This window comes from Tamandua tetradactyla, chromosome 10 (assembly GCF_023851605.1).
Source record: "Tamandua tetradactyla isolate mTamTet1 chromosome 10, mTamTet1.pri, whole genome shotgun sequence".
Taxonomy (NCBI): Eukaryota; Metazoa; Chordata; class Mammalia; order Pilosa; family Myrmecophagidae; genus Tamandua; species Tamandua tetradactyla.
The window spans coordinates 65,473,916-65,495,966 of NC_135336.1; the positions used below are offsets into that span (position 1 = coordinate 65,473,916).

The 22,051-nt window shown below is 33.1% G+C and overlaps 1 protein-coding gene across 1 annotated transcript in view; it reads left to right on the forward strand.

Annotated features, from left to right (window-relative positions):
* The window catches only part of GBE1 (1,4-alpha-glucan branching enzyme 1), a 344,340-nt gene extending 322,674 nt beyond the window's left edge, over positions 1 to 21,666 (forward strand). Inside the window, exons 15-16 of the mRNA XM_077118703.1 lie at positions 13,339 to 13,456; positions 21,155 to 21,666. Of these exons, the coding sequence (XP_076974818.1) occupies positions 13,339 to 13,456; positions 21,155 to 21,211 (175 nt within the window). The 3' untranslated portion in view covers positions 21,212 to 21,666. The remainder of the gene's footprint in view (positions 1 to 13,338; positions 13,457 to 21,154) is intronic.
* Positions 21,667 to 22,051: the final 385 nt, after the last annotated feature.

A 22,051-nucleotide genomic window follows, 5' to 3' on the forward strand; every position in this document is an offset into this window, starting at 1 on the left:
CCTAATGAGCAAATAAGGTCACTTGGATGATTCACTGGAGTGTGATTGCTGGAGGCAGAGATGTTGCTTTGAGTTGTTTAGTTTACAGAAGCTTTTGAAGTATGGTTAATACTGTATTTATTAGAATCTATGCTTTATGCAACAAATAAAAACAAAAGAATTCATTTAGGATTAGCTAAATGCCACCTTTTATCAAGATTATATATGTAAATGTTGATTTCTGGGCTAAAGAAAGAGAACATCTCAACTTTTTAGTTTTTCAAGTTATAAATGTGTTGGTAGAAAAATAAATACGAGGCTTTCTCATAAAAATATGCACAGTGACTTTTGAACAAATGTATGTGTGCTTTTTCTCGTGTGTGTATGTAAATGTATGCATATGTGCTTTCTGTTTATACTGAAATTAAATAATGATGCTCTTTATGTGAACAAAGACAAATAATTGTGCCAGTAATCCTATATTTAATGTAAGTCCTCCTTTTGTTTATATTGCTTCAAAATGGATGAATAGTCATTGTCTTCCTCAGCCCTCTTTAGTTTCAAGATGACAATAATACTTTTAAACATTACTTAGAGATCCTTGTGATCATTTTTCATTGTTAAAACACTTTCCACTGATCCCTTTGATTTAATGGTAATGACAGGCTAGTGCCCCCACCTCGACTGGTAATAAAGAGCCTATGATTTAGCTTCATTCATCTGCCTAGGAATTTGAGATGAATCACAAAGTAAGAAAAATATTTTGCATGATTAAAATTATTGCAACTGCTGCAACACTTTTAGGTTGGCTTAATATATATTCATAAGACTATAGGCAGTAGTGAATAATGAGCAAGCCCTTACCACACACAAATGTTTATAACTTTTTTTTATTTGAATAGTCATCATAGTGCTGTGAGGTATTCAACAGCATTTCAATTTTTATCAATAAACTATAGAATGGATTATTGTTAATAGCTCAGTTGTACCATAATTTTTCTTTCTGATTCCAAAAATTCATCTAGCAATAACTCAGTCAAGGTTTCTGTGCTTAATTGACCTGGCGGGAAAAAAAAATTGGAGATATAATTGTGACCTATAAAAACAGTACATACTCACACAGTAATAATATCAATAATAAGAGAGAAAAAATTGTGCCGTGGTAATTATTTCTACTAATTGATAGAAAGAAAGACTGTTATGTGGAAGATGACTCCAATACAAACTGCAAAACTGAGAGCCTTACATGCTGTTATATCTTTACTTAGAATATATTGGGTACCTACAACATAAAGCTAAAATTTTGAGGGACGGATGGATGGACTGAAAAATAGGTGGATGGATGATGAGCAGATGGGTGGATAGACAGATGGTAGATATGTAGAAGACATATGGATGAAGGATGGTTGGATGGATGGAGCATACAGCTACCTATTGGTGAAAGAACACTTGAAGTTGGTTAACATTAAATAATTAAAACGCAATGATTACTATAATGAGTTGCTTTTCCCTTAAAACATTTGTTTAAGTAGTAGAAGGAAAAAAATTGCGTTATCAATACAAATTTATCATCTTCATATATACTCTGAAATTAATACAGTAGGATCTATTTTCAGTTTTAATGCTTGCTGAACAGATGTTAATAAGAGCTATTATCTATTACAAACTTGTAATAGATAATACACTCAGACACTCTGCCAAACACTTTGCACTCATTATCTCTTTTAGAAAATCCTTCCCTTTCCTAGCATTGCAAACAGGGAAGAGGACATTGTACCATGAAAATATTGACCTGAAATATTTCTAAAAAATAAACTGTTTGTCACCTTTTTATCTGTTGCCAAGGTTTTTAAAGAGTGTTCTATATCTAAACTAAATTTATATTAATGATCATTATATCACCTTTTACTTCTGTATCTCAGTAGAAATTAGCCTTCCTTTTCCAATGGGTAGTGCCTGCCTGCTAGAAAGCTGATTTGAACTTATATGAGAATTTATTATAAGTATTACACAGTTATTGAAATTATAAGTATTTAACTGAAAATTTATTTTTATTTCCATTATTTTGTATTCAGCTGTTCTACATCAGGATCTGTTAGAGTCAAACTGAATAGTGAGTATTTCATTTACATGTGAAAATGAAAACCCCAGAGTTTTCCTTAGAATTAAGCCATGATGTAATGACAGGTTCACTATAATTATTTAAGGGCTTCCAAGTATGTATGGATGCTAAAAAAAAAAAAAAAGAGCTTCCACTTCTCCAGAGAAAAGTGAAGAAAGAAGTGATATATTATACATACATGTGCCATACAGTCATCCAAATGTTGTACCAAATTTTTGCGAGTCCTTCATTTTGAGAGCAAATAAAACAGTTTAGCAATAGCAAAAAAAAAAGGGAAGAAAGATAAATGAACAGTTTTCTCAGAAGTAGTGACTTCAGTTGTAACCAAGTGTAAGAACCACCTCTAATTCTGTTAATGTAATATCTCTTGGGCTGAAGATGAAAGAAAGCCTAATTAATGCCTATAAATAAGAATTAATTTGTGGAATTAATTATGGTACCTTTTTGTAGTTGTGCGGTATTAACTCAAATACAGAAAGTGTTCGATAGCTGTTATCACCTAAAATTGTTTTTAAGTGAATATATAATTCAATCAAATACAACCATATTACCTTTTATTGGCAGATAATAAATATTTTATGACAAGAACGTTAATTAAAACAAAAAAATGATTATAAGCAATGCTGTACTTTTTTTTATAAGGTCTTTATTATTTAAGGAAATGCCCAATTTCATTTCCCTGCTTCCCCCTCCACTGCTCTTCTATGTTTCCTGCTAAAGAAAAACAAAGAAAGATAATTTTCTTTGGTGATAGCATTATTTTCTGATTCTGAAACATCAGGTCTTTAGTTTGTTGTCTTACGCTAACATGTTTATCTCTCTAAGGCTTTTGTAACATATAAAGACTTTAATAGTACTCAGTATTGCCTGATATTGTATTTGTAAAAGTATTGAAACTTGCTCTTGTTACTAGGATAGTGATTAAGAACATGGGCTCCGGAACTTGACCCTCTGAGGGTTCAAGTTGTGTCTCCACCACATACTGATGTTACAAAAATAACCTCTTTGGTTCTTACTTCCTTCTCTAAGTCACCTACTTGTAGAATTGCTGCCAGAACTAAATGAGTTAATGCATGCAATAGGCTTAGCACAGTGTCTGACACGCAGTGTGAGTTTAGTATGAGTTCAGCATGTGTTCACTGCTATGGTCATTGTTATTCTAAATACATATGGTGACTTGAAAATAAAGGAAAAGAAAGATGTAGGTGCTCATTCACCCCATTGCCTACATTCTTTTGTTCGACTTTTCTTTTCCTCATTTCCTGTTCCCTGCTTACCACCACAGAATTAGTTCTCTCCTTTCACAGTACTAAGATTAAAAGTCACCTATTCCCATCCAATTTCTTTTCTCACTCCAGTACCATTTACCCCCTTTCTTATCCCCATTTCTCTATGTGCAGTAAACTATTTTGGTTTCTCTCCTCTCAATCTATTCTTTGTTATCTTTTTTCCCCCATAGACACCACATCCTGTCATTTATTCAGTGATCTTCTTTCTCTGCATTCTTCCTTTGAAGAGCTCACACCTTCTCCTCACTTCAGCTGTTAACTCTATGAAGATGTCCCCTAACTACCCACCCCTTCCTGACCAGAGCCCTGTTCCCCAAGTAAAGTGCAGAGCAGTTTTGTGATGTTTAATGACTGTTAAGAAGGAATGGGCCACATAGAATCACAGATTTCTGAGAGTTAGAAGAACTCCAGCATCACATGGTTTAACCGATTCTTTTAAATAGAACTAGTTGAGTTAGGAGATGTATGTGTAAGTTTATTTTAGGAGATAATTTCCAAAAATAGCTTTGCAGACCAGTTTACACTGCATGATACTTCTATTTACACTGACTCGTTTAATCCTCACGTCACCTCTGTGATGCAGGTCGGGCAAATATGCTTATCCCCACTCTAGATATGAGAGGATCAGAAAGATTTATAACATACAAGGTCATATGCCTAGTAAATGAATAAATATGATTCAAATCTATTCCTCTAAGTTCAGCACTGATTTTCATTTGGGCATCAGATAACGCATTTTTTTGTTGCTCTGTAGAAATGCCATTAAAATAGGTGAAGCATGTCTCACTAATTACTTATAATTTTATTTGTTTCTCTACCCCTGTTTGTATAAGTTAATGGTGCTTCTGACTAAATGTTGTTTTTCTACAGTGCTACACTACCCTTGTGTCCAACACTCAAAACTAGAGATCAGTGTTAGTGGAATCTTTTTAAAATAAACACTCATTTTAAAAGGGTAGCATAACTGTCTAAGGAAAAAAGATGTCTACTCAAAATTTTTATTAAACTGAGATATAAACCTAAGTATATTTCAACTTTAAGCACTGATTATAATACTGTCTTGATAAGCTTAAGTGATAATAGAGATGAAAGAGTTTTGGGACTGAATATCTCATAGAATGGAGGAGAAAGCACATTGCAAAAGGTGGAAAATAACAGTTTTGGTTTCAACAGCTTTCTGGATGAGCTGTTGCTTGTATTCTTCAAGTAGTGGAAATCATGCTTTTCCAGCATACTCACATACATTTCCAGCATGGAAGTTATAGTTTGCCTTAGCTGCATACATTAGGTACAGCTTTGGACAGACTTGAGATGCATCCCCTGTAGATTTATATTAGAATCATTGACGTATATGTGTCTTCTTTTCCTACCTTTATAATTTTGAATGTAGGAAATTAGTTTCCAGTGTAGGAAATTTTGTGTGCGGGCTGTATCACACAACTTGCCTCAAGTATGCTTAGACTCATACTACTTGATTTGACGAAATCTCTGATGACCATAATAGTCCCATCACTTTGGAATTTTATAACAAAACTCATTTGTAAAATAAGTATGAAGATAAATTAATAGGCAGATCTGCATATAATTTCATTCAAAATGTGCCAGAATTTTTGCTCATTTGAATTATGTAAATCATCTCCATGTTTGACTATCATAGCCAAAATATTTGTTAATTTGGTTTTGAAACAAATGCCAAGCAGGCATTTTGCGGAAGTAACCAGCAGTGTTGGTCTTCCCCACTTCTAACTGGTACAATTAAACCAGGGTAGTTGTTGTAAGGAAAATTGCAAACTACTATATTATATTTATTACATATGCTATATTTGTTATACCCCTGGAAAATATTTTTATTAGCAATCATGAATGTGTATGTGTTTGTGTGTATTTAAAGCTCTCTCGGCCATTTATTTAATGAGCATTTAGAACTCTTTGATTCAAATATTTTCTAATAATGATCTTCCGAAGTGCCCAGGAGTGATAGGAATGATGATGCCCATATGTGTATGCGTGCACACGCACACACACACACACCTGCAAACGTTGCTTTACAGTCACAGAAAATAGCTCAGCTCCTGCTCATTGAGCTTTCTGAAGCACTGAGTGAATCCTTTTTAATTATGATTTTATATTTGGACTTAAAAGTTAAAAGAAAATGAGAGATATACATTAACTATGTTGATTCTAATAAGTTACGACTTCAGATAAAGAAATACGGTGTTTCTATTCCAAAGACTAATCCTCTTTCAGAATTTTAGATATGCTAATTTTCATATACTTCACAATCTTTAAGTAGCAAATGGTAACAGAGACACAGAAAATATTAAATCTAGGTTCATATCCTGGCCCTGCCAAATTAATAACCGTATGATTTTGACATGTTGCTCTGTTGTTTTGTGCTTAAATTCCATCATCTGTACAGAGAAAGCAAACCAGTCAAGTATAATGAAGATCTTGGAGTATGTGCCAATTTTGGTAAACCTGTAACCACATACTCACTTCAACTGAGAATTATATGTCTCTCTCCAAGGCGCATACCTGCCAGAGTTATTAACTTGAGAATTATTTGTTTCAAAGTGGCATGCATTTGTTAAACTATTGATTCAAAAGTAAAGCCCCAGGTTGAGATTGCAGTAGGAAAGAAATGAAAGGAAGGTCCACTGACCAGTATGCCAGGTACTAATCTAGGTCTGAGGTAGCAGGAAAAAGAAAAGACAAAAATCCATCATAGAGATTGTATTTTAATAAACAAAAAATATTAAATTCTAAAGATAGAAAAATGTAATAATTAAATTTATAGTATACTAAAAGGTGGCAGTGCTATCAAGGTAAGGATAAACAAGCTAAAGACAAAAGAGTGCAGAAAAGTTTAATTTTCAATTATGGTGGTCAGGGTAGGCTTTACCAAAAAAAATTCCTCTTTCTCAGAAGCTTGAGATATATTTAAAATATTAAAATTCTTAAAAGCCTCTAGTTCTCTAGAGTTCAACATACTGTCCAATTAAACTTTAATGTGCAATTTCAAAGATAAATGGAGAAATTTTTAGATTCTAGGCAAGAACAAAGATATGGGAAGAAGGTACTGGGAACAAAAGTCGTAAAGGAAAAAGAGGCCAATTTGGATGTAAAAAAATATGGTAGAGAATAAACAGACCCACTTGTAAATTCTTATAGCTAGAAGCAGCAGTTTAAATATCCCAAAGACTATAGTAATAATATTAAGAGCTAATAATTTGAGCATTTTTCCCAATCGTAAAAACTTAAGCCTTCTGTGCACATTGTCTCATTTAATTTTCACAACCCTCTGATGTATTATCCAGGAGAAACTGAGTCTCTGGAAGCTCAGTAACTTGCTTAGAGACACACAGTTAGTAACTGGTAGAACTGAGATTTGAATGCAGGTTGTTGGACCCCAAGGCCCAGGGATGCACCCATCTTATTTTATTGTTTTAGGATGCTATCTCCAATCTCTCTGTTTTCATGACCTGACTCTGGTGGTATTTACTTGCTGTTTATAACTGTCATTGTTTCTCATTGTCTCCGAACTTTCCATGTATATTTTCCATTTAAATACTTTGTTTGCCTCCATCAATGACTATTTTAGAGAACATTTGAGTAAAGGTGTTTCTTTACAGCTTAAGTCAAAATTATATTGAGGTCAAAAGCACAATGTGGTTGTAAAAAAATGTTGACTCTGGATAGTTGAAACTCATTTTGATGTCAAAGTATGCACTTCAAAGGTGAATAAAATGTTATTTTTTTCACATCTAAATAATTGCTGTTGCTTCATTAAATAACTGAATTTACAAGTTCTTTGGATAATTATTAATGGCACAGGAAAGAGCAACATTTTTAATGGAATTTTAACTTCCATCCTTTAGTTATTGAGAAACAATGCCAATTTTTTCTAGTTCAAGTTTAAAATCTTCTAGAATAAAGAAAAGCTCCTAATTAGGTAAGTCAGGAGTATTCACTAAAGTATTTAAAATAGTTTTCCTATCTGCATAGAAAAATATGTAATTTTCAATATTTTGTATTTGTATTGATTTGCTACCTACTGATGTATGTCATTAAGCATGCCTAAGAATAAAGTAATAATTTGCATGAAATGCATCTCAAAAACATAGCAATCTGTTAATTAATGTGGTAGTTGATATTTGAGCCCCTCATTTTTTAAGCTTGTTTTATTGCTATTCTGCATTGTAATTTTTCTGAAAATTTGCAACCAGTGAAGCAAACTTTCAGTAATTGTAGCTTATTTTGCAATCTACAATCAGAAACCTATTGTTGGTGGCATGAGAGCATGTAATAGAAATATACTATAATAGAAATATTTTTCTTTTTTGGCACTTAATTTAAAAAATGTATGATGGTCATTTAAACCTTTAATGAAGACAGTGTTCACAAACTGGAATGCATATGTATCTCATACATGAAGTTGTTGCTTTTTTCAGGATACCACAATTTTAAGGTTAACTAATGAGTTTTATAAAAAAGTCCCCTTAAAGATAACTTACATTTGATGTGCATTATAATTTAAAATATAGTTTTACTTCATACAATAGTAATTTCCCTATTTATTTCCACATTATTCTCTGCTTTAATTTTATTTTAGGAATGCTGGCAAATGTGTAATTTTTTTTTTAATAAAATCAGTGTGGGAAGTAACCTACATGGATAATTTCCACTACAAGTAATGTAGTCCTATATGTCACATTGCTGTAAATAGCTTTCAAAATAATTAAAAATCAGAATTCTAATTCTTGTAATGAACTTTTAAGGTTAGTGTACATTCTGCACCACAGAAGTAAAGATGGGAATGCCTAAATGATGACATAGACAAGCAGCACACATCACACACACATGCACATCTCCACGCTGTCACACATACTCACAATCATAAATCATACATCAAGTCTTTTGTATTTTGGAAGGAGACCAGAGAGAACAGCTCAGACTTGTATTTTATGGTCCTCTCTGTGGTTCAACCCAATACCTTAGGAATAATTTAGCCAGATAGATAGATAGATACATCGATACCTAGATAGATATTTTTAAAATAAAAGGACAGATCTATTTGAGATGTTATTCAGCTATAACCTGTGGTTTTGTGGATTAAAGCTGGCAATAAAGTTCAATTTATGAAACATAAAAAGGGAAGCAGTTGGTAAGGACACTGTGGCAAGCCCTGTGCTGGATAGTTATCTTTAGACTATTCAAAACATAAAATTCTTCTTGTTTTCCAGCTACTGTTCTTACCCTACCGGATGTTTGTTCACCTCCTTCAATTAAAGCAATCATTAGGATTCTGTACCTAATGTTTTCTTCCTTCTGTGGTTAATATAGGCTTTCCTGGGTCGTATGGCTCTCATAAATGATTGCAATTGTAGTAACATGGGTATGTTAATTAAAGAATTAGATCTGAAAATAACTTATACCAAATTTCATATATTCTAAGATGCACATTTTTCATATTTAATTTATCTCTGGGATGTGTCTTCACTACGGTTGGCGTGGTAGTAGCATTTGTTCCATTTCTTAGTGATATATAAAATAATTCATCTACAATTGACGATACATTAGGTTTGAAGATACATGCTAACTTCCCAGCTTTGCAATCTTTGTTGTCATCTAGTCATGAGTGAACCCCTTTTATAGTCAATCAGTTTGAAACCTCAGGGGTTATACATTACAATAAATCCCCTTAGCTTCATCAAGAGTGAAGTAGCTTAGTGTAGAATAATATACATGATAATACTTCTTACATCAAAATCCTTATACTTTGGACAGACATTTTATCAAGTGGCTGAGCAAGCACAGCAGCTTTTGAAGTATTTAAAGAGCCATTGAATTTAAGAGTCTTCATGCCATCACTATTCCTTAATTTTATTAGTACAAGCCTCTTTCAGAACGTGGCTCTTCCTTGGTTCAAATATACGGACGTAGATTATAAGATAATGTTAAAACTTCTTGTCCGCTTCAACCTGTTGATAGATCTATCAAATACTTAGGAAGCTCTTCAATTTAAAATAAGAAGAGATCATAATATTTTTAAATGCCATCCAAATTGATAGAGACCTATTTGATTTACTTTTCCTTTCTTCTTTTATCAATCTCTATAAAAGTTTTCTATCTTTCTCCCCTTCCTGTATTTTCCCAAATTGAGCAAGATTTTTTTTCTTTTGGTCCAATTTTGTATTCACCTATAAAATGATCAACCGAACCTAGTGAACAAGATATGAACTTAGAACAAATGCCATAAACCTCAGTTATTCAGAAGCCATAAGAAACCAAAGAATTTAGTCCTTTAACACTAGTTTTTAAAAATTTAATTATATTAATTAATAACAATTTATCTGCTTTCCCTGTTTTCATTTTACCTCATGTTTTCTTCATTCTGGCCTCTTTATGTTTGTAATCTTGTCTTTAGAATTAAACAAGAAACTTCATATGGAAACACTTTGCCTGATGATTGGCATAAAAATAAGGTGGCCATTTGTAGACAATAGGAGAGACAAATGTAGATTTGAATTATGTGCACATCCCATCTCTGCATTGGCTGTCTGTTTTAGGCCCCTGGTATTCTTGCCTTCCACTTCTGTTTTCACAAATTGAGCATCAATTTCATTATATGTGAAATTGTATGCTCTGAGGAATAAATTGAAATAATATGTGTAAATACCTAAAGTTTATCAGGCAAAAGATGCCTAATAGATATTAAGCCCTTCCACTTCCCACCCTGCCTTTGTCTTCTCTTCACAGTTGACTTCAGTCGCTTTTGCATGCTGTCATTTGCACATCCAAAATTGCATTCATGTCTTTGAGTCTTCATTCCCACTATCAGAGTTTAGCTATACTTACTGTCATTGGACTGTGGTTTGGCACCTAACTGGTTTCACTGAATTAGTCCTTCCCCTGTCCAACCTATTCTGCCTGTGACCTCCAGGTTAATTTCCTTGATTCTCATACTCTTTCGCAAAAATCTTCCACACTAGCATACTTATACCAAAATAAATCAAAACAGCCTAGTCCAGCCTTCAAAACTCTTTATATATAGACTGATAACCCTGTCTTTTCCCATGACTCTACTAGTTATATACTGCTTTCTGCTCTAATTTTTAGACATTCATATGCATGTCTCATCTCCCCTTAATGGCCATAAGTTGCATGTAAGCCAAGACTATATTTTAGTCATTTTTATATCTTGCACAGTGCTTTGCACTTTATACATATTTAGTAGAAGAATGAGGGAGTAAAAATAATCTATTCTACTTTCCTCTAATATAAAAGAAAATGAATGTATGTAATTTAAAGGTAAAGAAGGAATTTTAAAATAAGTGTAAATTGGCACTGAGTTATATTTTCAGGGTGACGCCCTTTAATGAAAGAGGGATGAATATTGGTGTTTGGTGTTATGTGTGTGTCTCATGTCATGCGTGTTTGAGTTTGTGTGTATGTATGAGAGAAAGAGACAGAGAGAGAGATAGAGAAGTAAGAGAATGCCCCAGTGAGAGAACACACACACACACACACACACACACACACACACACAAATCAGTTGCTCAAATAACTTCTTCTAAATTTTTAGTTCTAATTTGAAGCAGTGTTGCCAAAATATGGGATTTCCTGATATTTAAGGAAGCTGTGATAGCAATTTGTAATTACAAAGCTCTTTCACAAACATTACTGTTAATTTGTTGGAATTCTGGGAGTTTTAGCATTGTATTTTCTAAAGAAAATAATTCTCTTCTCTGGGTAATGTAGAAACAGGCCTGAGTAATTCCAAAACTGGCCACAGCTGAGATTTTTCTTTAACTTATAACTTAAAATAAAGTTTAAATTGATATTTTAAAACATTTTGTATGGCTTTTGTAAGCTTTTCCTTTATGATTACAAAGTGTGTGTGTGTGTGTGTATAAATATATATTTAGCAAGTAGATTCTAAACACTTTGCTTATGCTGATCCCTTTCAATTTCAAAAAAATAACTGGATCCTTACATGATAAAACTTATTCTTTCAGTGTCCTTTGAGAAAATATATAGGCAAAAGTTGCTATTAATTTTGTGACTTTTTAAATGAATCTGTATTAATCAAAAACATGCATACTCTTTGAAATATAGTAGTAAATGTATATAATGGCATAATTTAGTTTTCAATATTCAACGCACATAGAGATTCCTAGACCCTTAGTTAACCTAACTACCAATCAGTGACACCCTCATAACAAGACTATCCATTTATCCATTCGGTGATTTGCAGCCCACAGTTTGGGAAACAATGCTTTTGATGATACATTTGCTTTCTTTATCTACTACTACCAGTAATCAGTATTTTTAGCCATTACTTTAGTAACTGATACTCATATTCCTTAGTTTTCAGAAGTTTTCCAGTACAGTGTTTTTCTTTCTTTTTTGCATGGGCACACACCAGGAAATGAACAGGGCATTATTTTTAAACTCTACTTTTTTGAATATTTATATGAACATTTAATAAAATAAAATGAAGAGTAAGTTAAACTCTTAATGGCTCCTTTCATTTCACCATTATTATGTATTTACTCTGTCTCCAATTGTTTGATTTCACTGCCCATATTTCACTTTTAAATTGGTATGCTCAAATCATTTTCACCTACATTGAGTAACATAGTATACCTGAGTATAGCCATCTTTTGAATCTCTCTCTCTCTCTCCCTCACCCTCTCTCTTGTCCTCTCTCTCTCTCTCTGTGTCTCTCTATCTCTTTTCTTTAAACACGTAACCTCTCTTATTATGAGTTTGGAATGGAGCATGATAACCAGGATTAACCAGGAAGGAGTACCATTCCCAGTAAAAGATCCTGTGGCAAATCCATCTGCACCTTTTTTCCAGAGGTTCCCTAAGCCTGAAAATAATGGGTCATTGCTTATTACTCACAGGTACTATTAATGTTGTATATTTTGCTGTGACATATATATACAGACATTCCTGAGATTAAAGATTTATATACCAGGAAAAGAAGACACCACACACTTAAAACTAATTCTCTCCTTAAGTTAGAAGAAACTTAAGGTTTCTAAGTACCCATGTATATGTACTTGTGGATTTTTAAAATAAAGTTCCATTTCTAGACATTTGGGGCATAATAACTATAGCTAGTATTTATTTTGTTGTAAATACAATAATGCTAACAGGCCTGATAACTCATCTGAAAATATCAGATGATAAATTATAGATCAAGTGATTGTACATACAGCATAATGACAGGCTGTTTACATGTCATTTTTACACTTGTTCCCTTAATAGCAGTGTGATGTATATGACCAGGGAAAGGGAATAAGACTGTTTCATTCTACATTCGGAATGAAAATGAGTATTTTTTTTTTCATTTCTGGGTTCCTCCGTATATTAACCAGCATCTAGGAAACTGAGATGAATTCAGAAATGGGGAATGGGATAATAAAAAAAAGCACATCAAATGAGAAATGATTAGAAAGCTCTGGAATTGTATATAGTATGTATTTGATAATATATTTAGAAGACACATGGGGATAGCATAGATACTATTAAATATTTGAAAGGCTATCATATAGTTATCGAACTTATTCTTTTTAACTTCTCTAGGTAGAAATAGTACCAAGGAGTCAAATTTCTGTGTAATATGGAGAAGAAATCTAATAAATGGAATAGGTTGCTCTAAGAGATTCTTTGCTAATAAGTACATTGAGTCTGGGCTAGATGGCAGCTTGATGAGCTGCGATAGGAGAACAGATGCCCCATGGATGTGTGCACCACATAGCCTAGAAAGCCCCTTTCAAATTTGAGAACCTGAAATATCAGAGAAGAAATGAGTACATAGCACAAATCACGATTTAACCGTGTTCTGAACATTCACTTTTAAATTTCTGTCTCAAAACATATTTTTTAATGTTTCGTTTAACTTCTAAACAATTGTTGATTCCTTAATAGCTGTACATTCAAAATTGTCTTAGATTCAGATGCAGGCGAATACGGAGGACACCAGAGACTGGACCACAACACTGATTTCTTCTCTGAGGCTTTCAAGCATAATGGGCGCCCCTATTCTCTTTTGGTAAGTAAGGTTTTTAAGATATTTTCATTCTATTTTAATTTATTCCTTGATTTTTAAAGTGATGTGTAAGTTCAAAGAAATAGCTCTTCAGCAAGTGACATTAAAAAACCAGGGGTAGTAAAGGGCGATTGCACCAAACTAAAAAAATTACTTAATAGAAAAATAAAACAATGGATGTAATGTGAGGTGCTGGACACAACTGTGATTTGGAAAAGCTGACAGTACAGTGTATTTGGGGGAGAGCTAGGGAAATTCGAATACTGATAGGATTAAAATCATTCCTCAAAAATGAGGAAGGAGTTTTTAAATCTTTTCTTTCTAACATGAGCATTCGTGTTCTTTATGTAAGACTTGACTTCCCTTCCACTCTTCTGCTTTCTCTGTCATGTTTTACATTGAGCAGATTTTTATATTATTAACCAATATAAAGTTTAATTTAAAGTATCTTGAAAGAATCATTAAAATATATATCTTTTCATCTTTCATGTAGTAAATTGAATAGTGAATTCATTGTAGGTATAAAATTCTCTGGTTTCCTCATATTACCAGGAAATAGATAACTAGTTTTTACTGAGGTTTTGATCTAAATTGTATTATTTTTATATAACTAATTTTTACTTTGAGGTTTTGATCTAAATCATACTATTTTGCTTTAAATTCCTTGGTTAAAAATCTAAAAACAGAATGTAGAATTTAGAAAATGTCTAGATTTGGTAGCATTCCTCATTTAATTTATTGCCCATGTGTCTCTTTTCCTGTTTGGCTTTCTGTCCATCTATCTGTCTCTCTATGTCTCTGTCTCTTTCTCACCAAGACTTGCATTTTTTTTTTTTTTTAAATAACAAGTGCTCCTGGATTAATGATGTTTTCACATTCATGAGGATATATCTAACAAATATATGGCTTTATCATAGCTTTTAAAACTATAATTTGGATTAAATTCCTCATTTTTCAAAACATCTACATATAAGTCTAATATGGGAATTTTTATGGCATGGAAATTTGTATATCTTAAATTTCCCCCCTTTCCTGATTATTTTCCCTCCTCTTAGAATGGTGCCAACACCTCATTTTGTGGGCTGTTATATCCAGGGCTGATGTGCCAAAGAGAGTGGCACAAAATAAATGAAAAGAACAGGGATGAACGAGATTGCACTGTTGGATTAGAGCCCTTCTGTACATAGCAGTGGCGCATAGCAGCTTCTCCTGGCCTCTCTCTTCTGGGGTCTGTTGAATGTCAGCTTCTTACTGCTCCTGTGGCTTTCTCATCTGTTTCTGAATTGCATCCGGTTTATAAAGGACTCCAGTGATAGGATTAAAGCTCATCCTGATTGGGCTAGGCCACTCGTAACTGAAGTACCCTCATCAAAAGGCCATACTTAAAGTCTTCAGGAGTGGGTTAGATTTAAGAAAATGTTTTTCTGGGGACATACATTTTCAGACCACCACCATGATGATATAAATAGCTATCAATGTGTATTTATATGTGTGTGTGTGTATATATCTATGCACACACATATATATTTTATTTTCTTAAAGAGAGAGCTCAAAGATGCTATAAGTCTTTCTTCGAAGACATTTGTTGCATTTAGTTTGTCAGAACATTCCACTTTGACATGTAAAATAAGACTAAAAAAAATGCCTTCAGAAGTGAAGAAAAAATTATCTTAAAGCTCTGAAATAACCAAAAAGAATACCTGGAGTTAGAGATCCCCAGGAGTTAGGAAAAATTATTTCACTCACAAAGAGGAGTCATGGAGAAGCAGCCTCCAATGGCAATAACGCTTAAGCAATTCCACACATTTACTTTCTAGCCTACTGAAGTTTAACCAATTGAACCAGCCTGGAAGAGATTCAGAATATTCAGACAGCAAAATGAGTAGATAGCCAACTTTCCTAAATGTTCTGGGAGGGATGCCTGGTGGTATGATGAAAAGATCACAAAATGTTACGGTGAACACTCTGGGATCAATCTCCCCCACCCCCCATCTGCCTTTTACTGGCTGTGAGAACTTGAGTGGGTGATTAAAACTTTTTCAGCCTCACTTTCTCTCAAATATGAAATTTATTAATAATAGTATCCTCTCTGCGGCAAAATTTTTCTGCAGCATAAATTCATTAACATATACTAGTTTTTTGGGAACTAAAGGATGCTATTAGATATGTATTTTAAAGTTATTATTGTCATAGCCATTCAATAATCAGTTTAGGTATTTTAAATATGTTAAAACATAAAATGTTTTGGGGACATACAAATGAAGAATTTATCCCAAATTTGGGGGAAATTACACATGTAGGTAAGGGCTCACAATCTTTGGGGTTCAGCAGAAAATATCATTGATGTCTTATTTTTTAAAAGAAAAGATATTGTCATAGTTAAAGAAGTCTACTCAGTAGCACCATCAGCACACAGGAGATTACTTTTCAAGCACTAATGGAATTTATCCCACAAATTTAGAATGTGCAGTTCTAAATTAGCAGGTGGAATAGGAATCTCATAATTCTCGAAAATAAGTAGAGGCTTCCAGCACTGCCAGCACATGAGAAATAGAACTGAGCCACTGCCTGTAATAGAATTCTAATCCAAGTCGGTCAGTAAGCTGGGGGTTAGCCCTATCTTCCAGTGGCAGCAATTTGTTTTTGATGACTACAGGTGTTTCAGGTATTATTTAAATAAGTCTTTAGGCTCCAAATGAAATGATCACTGGTTTTAAGGTAGAAATAAGGGAATCTAAATGGATCAGTAAAATACGGTAGATCCAAGAAAACAGATTAGTCTGAATATAATTAGAGAAGAAGGGATAGCTCATTATACTGGAGTTCTTATTAAGCTGATTCATATATGCTGGGATCCAATCAAGTTCCTTGAAGGTGACCGTAAGTGCTATAGGTTTCATAGCACCACCCGTGAGATTAGTCATGCCTCCCATACTCATAGCATAAAGTCTGGGGCAGAGGCCAAACATTTGCTAAAGCTTAATTTGCAAGTTCAATAATCCAAAGGATCTGCTGAAGACGTGTCAAATCTGTTTTCAAAGATAGTGACGAACATAGCTCAAAGGATTCTTAAAATAGCCATACATGCTGCAGCATCAGCAGGTACCACTCTGGCATCGTCTTTATGTGCTCCATCAGTTGAAACTGTGAAGCCAGGGGATAATGGCACGTGAGCTACCACTGCAATGTATTTGTTAAGGTCGGAGTATCTCTCAAATGCCAAAAAGCAATAGGGCAGAACCCCATTCTGCTTTACTGGCAGCATTGGAAGCTCCGTTTTAGAACAATCATTTCTATTTTGGTTCCTGATATAGGAACCTATATGTTAACCTTTATGTTAATTAGTGTACTGAGGGGTAGAGGAGGATTTCCTTTCTCTTCTCTGGTTTATAAATTGAAGTTCCCTGGCACAAATGGGAAAAAGAGATTATTGAGCCTTAAATGAATTAGATTCCTTTCAAGCAGTCTCAAAAAAGATAATGTGAATAAAATAATAGTTTTAGCATTTATTATTTTGCCACTTAGTTCCCTTTCCAATAGGAAGTAGGGCTGTTTATTCCCACTCTCAGTGTAGGGACTCAAAAGCAGACTTGGTTTGAATTAGGGTTTCATCATGGATGTATCTTTTTTGTCCTTAGGTTGTTTGAATTGAAGATAAATGTAATAATTAATATAATGTCTTTTGCTCTATACAAAATTATGAAAATGTGTCGTTTATTCAGACCTATGAAAAATAGTCACAATTCTTAGAGTTTATTTGTTTAATGTTTCTGAATTAAATAATAGACATTTCTATAGAGAAGTACTTATTGTCAATACCTTTTCTCTAATACAAAATAGAGTTAGAATAAGATTTTTTTATTCTTGGAAGTTATTTTACAAACTAAAGCATATATTTGAAGACTGAAATAATTTTAGATATGATTCTTATTTTTCAAAAATTCCTTATGGAAAATTTGTATATATAGATTGTTAAAAATCTAACGCCATTTTCATTGAATCATGTTTTCATAATACCAAGATATGTGATTACACCATTGCTAAATTAAATAATTTCTGAGAAAAAGTAAAAAAAAATACTTTTTAAATGTTAAAGCACTTTTTATTGTAAAATTTACTTGTTTTCAAATTTTTTGACATACTGTTCTCAAAAATTGTGTAGTTAATTTTGGCAACTCTATTATGATCTTAAAGGAACAAAAAGTTTTGTCTGTGTGGCATAATCATTATGTGATCAGTTATTTTTTTAGCCAAGCTAATGGTTGGTATTCTAAGTCAAGATAGTAAAAATAACCAGGTAGATTAGCATGCCTTTTTGGTCTCTTAGTGACTGATTTGGATTATACCATGGGCATCTGTTCCTTTGAAGAATTGAGTATAAATAAAGCTAGAAAAAATGTAATTTATAGCCACATGTTACATTGTTTCATATGTTCTTAATGTAATGTTAGCTATAAAATGTTTAAGAATTAATGGTTAATAAATGACCATAGTAGATACATTTATCTGCATATATTATCTGTGAAACGCATGCTAAGTCGTTTTAAATACATGTGCTTAAATATCAATGGTTTATATTTAAATGTACTTAAATATTTATGTTTGAATCTACTTAAACCTAGTCAGAACACTATAATAGAAGAAAAATCAAAATTCCATAAATAGCTTAGTTATGAAAAATCGCTTGCTTGCAGAAATTCATTCATGTTGCCTATATTGCAGCGGCTCTAAAACAGCATAAATAAATTCTGGTAATTAATGCTGCACTGAAAAAAATATAATTACACAATATTTCTATTAATGATATTATACTGAAAGGTTTTGAACAGATAATATTAAGGGATCTAAGTGTGACTGGAATTGGCATCAAAAAGCACCCTACATAAAATGACTATGGTCATTTAATGAATTTATTGGAGTATTTTTGTTTTATTAATTAAATGACAAAATAGAAGACTCAATACATGTATTACAAACTTCAAACGTCTTACATCACCCCTTTTTTCACTCTTCACTTTGGGCCAAGCTAAAATACCAAAAGATCAAAGGGAAAAAATAGTTTCTAAATTATCAGTGATTAGTTATTACAATATTTATATTTAATTAACAAAATCATTAAGGTTATAAATCAAAGTAGATTTCTGGTAAAAAAAAATATGAAAGACACTTGACTTGTTTTGATATACCTTTCAGTGCCACACACTGAGGAGGGACCTATCATAATTTGTCCTGAACCTGCCATGTGTGTTTCATGCAACTTTCTCTGGAGCTTTTCACTTACTAGAATCCTTTTACCTTCATGTAGAGCAGTGTCATGCCCGAGAAACATTTTTAAATAGAGGGAACTTTAATTCTTTTGTCCAGTTTCTGGTGCCACTGAGAAACTTAGATTAGTTTTCAGTTTTAGATTGCTCATGGCAGAAACAATTTAAAACCATTCTGATTATAACCTGCTGTCCCATTGATTAAACCTGGTCACTGAGATCCACAGAAATAACTCATTTAATGTACCCCTTAATAAGTAGATAACAAACTTCTTTGGAAGGGCAAGTCTGTCTCTTGCTCATGTCTATTTTGGTAAGTCCCTAGCTATGGAATTGGTTGGATCTGACTTTTTATTTCTTTTATTTCTCCTGTTGCTTTGATCTGTTTTGCCTTGGTCTGTGTGACTTTGGTCTGTGGCTTGATTATGAAAATAGGGCATCCTTTGGATTGCACTTGATTGGATTGTTAGTAATAGTTCTGCCTTGTTCCTGAATACCTCTAGCTTCCTTTTTTTGAACCTGTCTCATAACACCTTACCTGTCAGAGTCAAAGAGAAAAAAAAAAAAACATTGAATAGAAGTGATTCCAATAGCATTAAATTCTGATATGGATTAAAAGCCATAAGTTGTTAAAAATAATGTGTGAATTATAGGAAAACAGAGTGTGGCATTTAAACACATGGTTTACCTACACTTAGCGACTTCAGCAATATAATATTTATCTTTTTGGCTGTACTGTCCTGTAAATCAGACTGTGAGAAATTGAGCTACATAGGGGCTGTTAGCATTTTAAATTTTTCTCAGCTGATGATCATATCCTAAATCACTATTACTTTTAATTGAGGATTATAAACACTGCTGTCCAGCCATTTCACTTACAATATAAATTTCTTGAAATTCCACCATTTTAAGTCTTATTTATTCTTTAATGTTAAAAACTATTTGTGTGCCCTTTTTTTTGAGTTTGTAATTATTCTTTCACACAGAAACTAAGGGAAAATAATCATTTACAGAATTGAGATACATTGGATATTCAATAGTGTCATTCAATGGAAATCGGTTGTTCTGTTATTTTTGCATTTTTCTAAAGCCATGTTGGCTTTGAACCTTTCGTTCTGGTTCTAAGTTACAAATGATTTTTTTAAACATCAATCAGATTCCCACTTAGAAATTAAGTGGCCTAAAATAATAAAATATTAGCAAAGTCAAAAATGGAGAAAGATTGTCACAATGATGACAGCAATCTATAAAATTTTTACTGTTTGCTTTGTTGGTAGTAGTTAAACATGTATGTATAAAATAGCACATAAGCATCAAACAGTAAAAATCACATCAATTGTATGAGAAATAATTTAGATTTAAGCATATTAGAGAATTTCTTGGGAAATATGCACATACTGATAACACTTTTGTTTATTATTTTATTCATTATTCATTCATTTATTCACTCATTATTGTCATCTACTTTGTCCAGACATTATTGTAAGAGTGAGGAATATAAAGACATTTGTCTTCTGCCCTCATAAAACTTACAGTGTAGTGGGGAGGAGATAGTAAACTTGGAGGAAAAAAAAACATAGAAACACAAATTGTATTAAGTGTTCAGAGAGAAATAGTGCTATAATAGAAAATAAAGTGGTCAACCTATTGTATCTTCAGTTGTGAAGAAAAACCTCTCCATGGAGCTGATATTTTTCAAGACCCAAGAGATAAGTAAGCAGCAAGGCAAACAGTGTTCTGGTCAGAGGGTACATCATAGGCAAAGACCCAGAGAAGGGAAGGAGTTTGATATATTCAAGGAACATAAAGGCCTCTGGGGAGAGGAAAGAGGAGGCAAAAGAAGACATGAGCTGAAATGTAAGACAAAGTCAAGGAGAGACAGGCCTGTTCAGGGCTTGTCAGGACTGTGTAGTTTATTTTAAGTGCAATGGGAAGTGTATTGATTGATTTAAAGTGGGGAAGATCCTAAATACGCTTAAAATCGGTTTCATTACATTTAGATAATAGATTTTAGAAAGAGAGGAAAAGGAAGAGAGGGAAAAAGGATTATATATAAAAGTGTGATTCAAAACAGTACTTTTGCATTGCTTTTATTCAGCTGAAAAGAATGACATTCTATAGAATATTACTGCAGTGCAGTTTTTCTTCATCATCTTACTGTTGCCTGAATATGGCCATAAAAATGCCCTTTCTGTCACCAGTGTCTGACAGACATTCTTTGTAAATCGTATAGAGCCCTCTAGTGGTGATTGTTTTAAAATAGTCTTACACTGATGTCAGGACTGTTTGAAGTTGTGGAGTTGAGCCTCAGTAGTGAAAGCATGGTAAAGACAACAGCAACTGTAGACAGACTGATTCCATCATGACTATGCCCTTTTGACATGGCATCCAGTTCAGTATTTCCTTCCGTTGCACTTACATGATTGTGTTGACTTAGGTGTACATTCCAAGCCGAGCAGCCCTCGTCCTGCAGAATGTGGACCTACCAAACTGAAGAGGCCTGATTTCAGCTCCATGAATGCAGAGGCGTGCTTTGTTCTCCTGTCCTCATTGTCACAGCTCTTATAATGTGTAAGCTTTTCAGACTACAGTTGTCTCGTCAAAACATCTGATGTCTTAAATTCCATGTTAGTATATGCAAATGAATATCAAATTTTTCTTCAAAAATTAGAGAGGGGAACATTTTTGAAGTTTCATTGGTCCTGGACTATATGTTCAAACTATCTGAGCAGCTCATATTCTCAAATGAAGTGTACATACAATGTCTTTAAAACATTTTACACCCCTGGCCATTATTTGATCCTGTTGTCATATATAATTGTTTTTATTGAACATACACCGTAATTTTTTTTTAAGATGAATATTTGATGGCCTTATTTGTTCTAATAGCTCTTGGACTAAGTACGAAGTATCAAGATTGTTTTGTCTGTTTTATCAAATTGTCCTTAGAAATATTATAAGAAATATATACTAATAATATAAAATTTTAAATTGCATCAAATATAATACTAAGGTAATTATCTATGAGCTCATCCAACCTGATTTTGCATAAATTTATTCTTGTGATCTCCTGCTCACCTAGTTTCTTGGTAGATGCTGAAATCTGTTCTGAAGGCCTAAAGCCATAATTGTAACATTTCAGAAAATATGTTTTACTTTCAATTAGTAAAAAAATTTGCAAAATTGCCTTAGCTAATGTTTATTTTGCTGTATTTTAGGGATTGATTTTGAATAAATATTAAAATGCTTTATCTCAACTCTGATACCTTCCACATGTACAAAATAGACTGGAGTGCATGGGGATTGATGTTTTTTTCTTTAGGTACCAGGATTT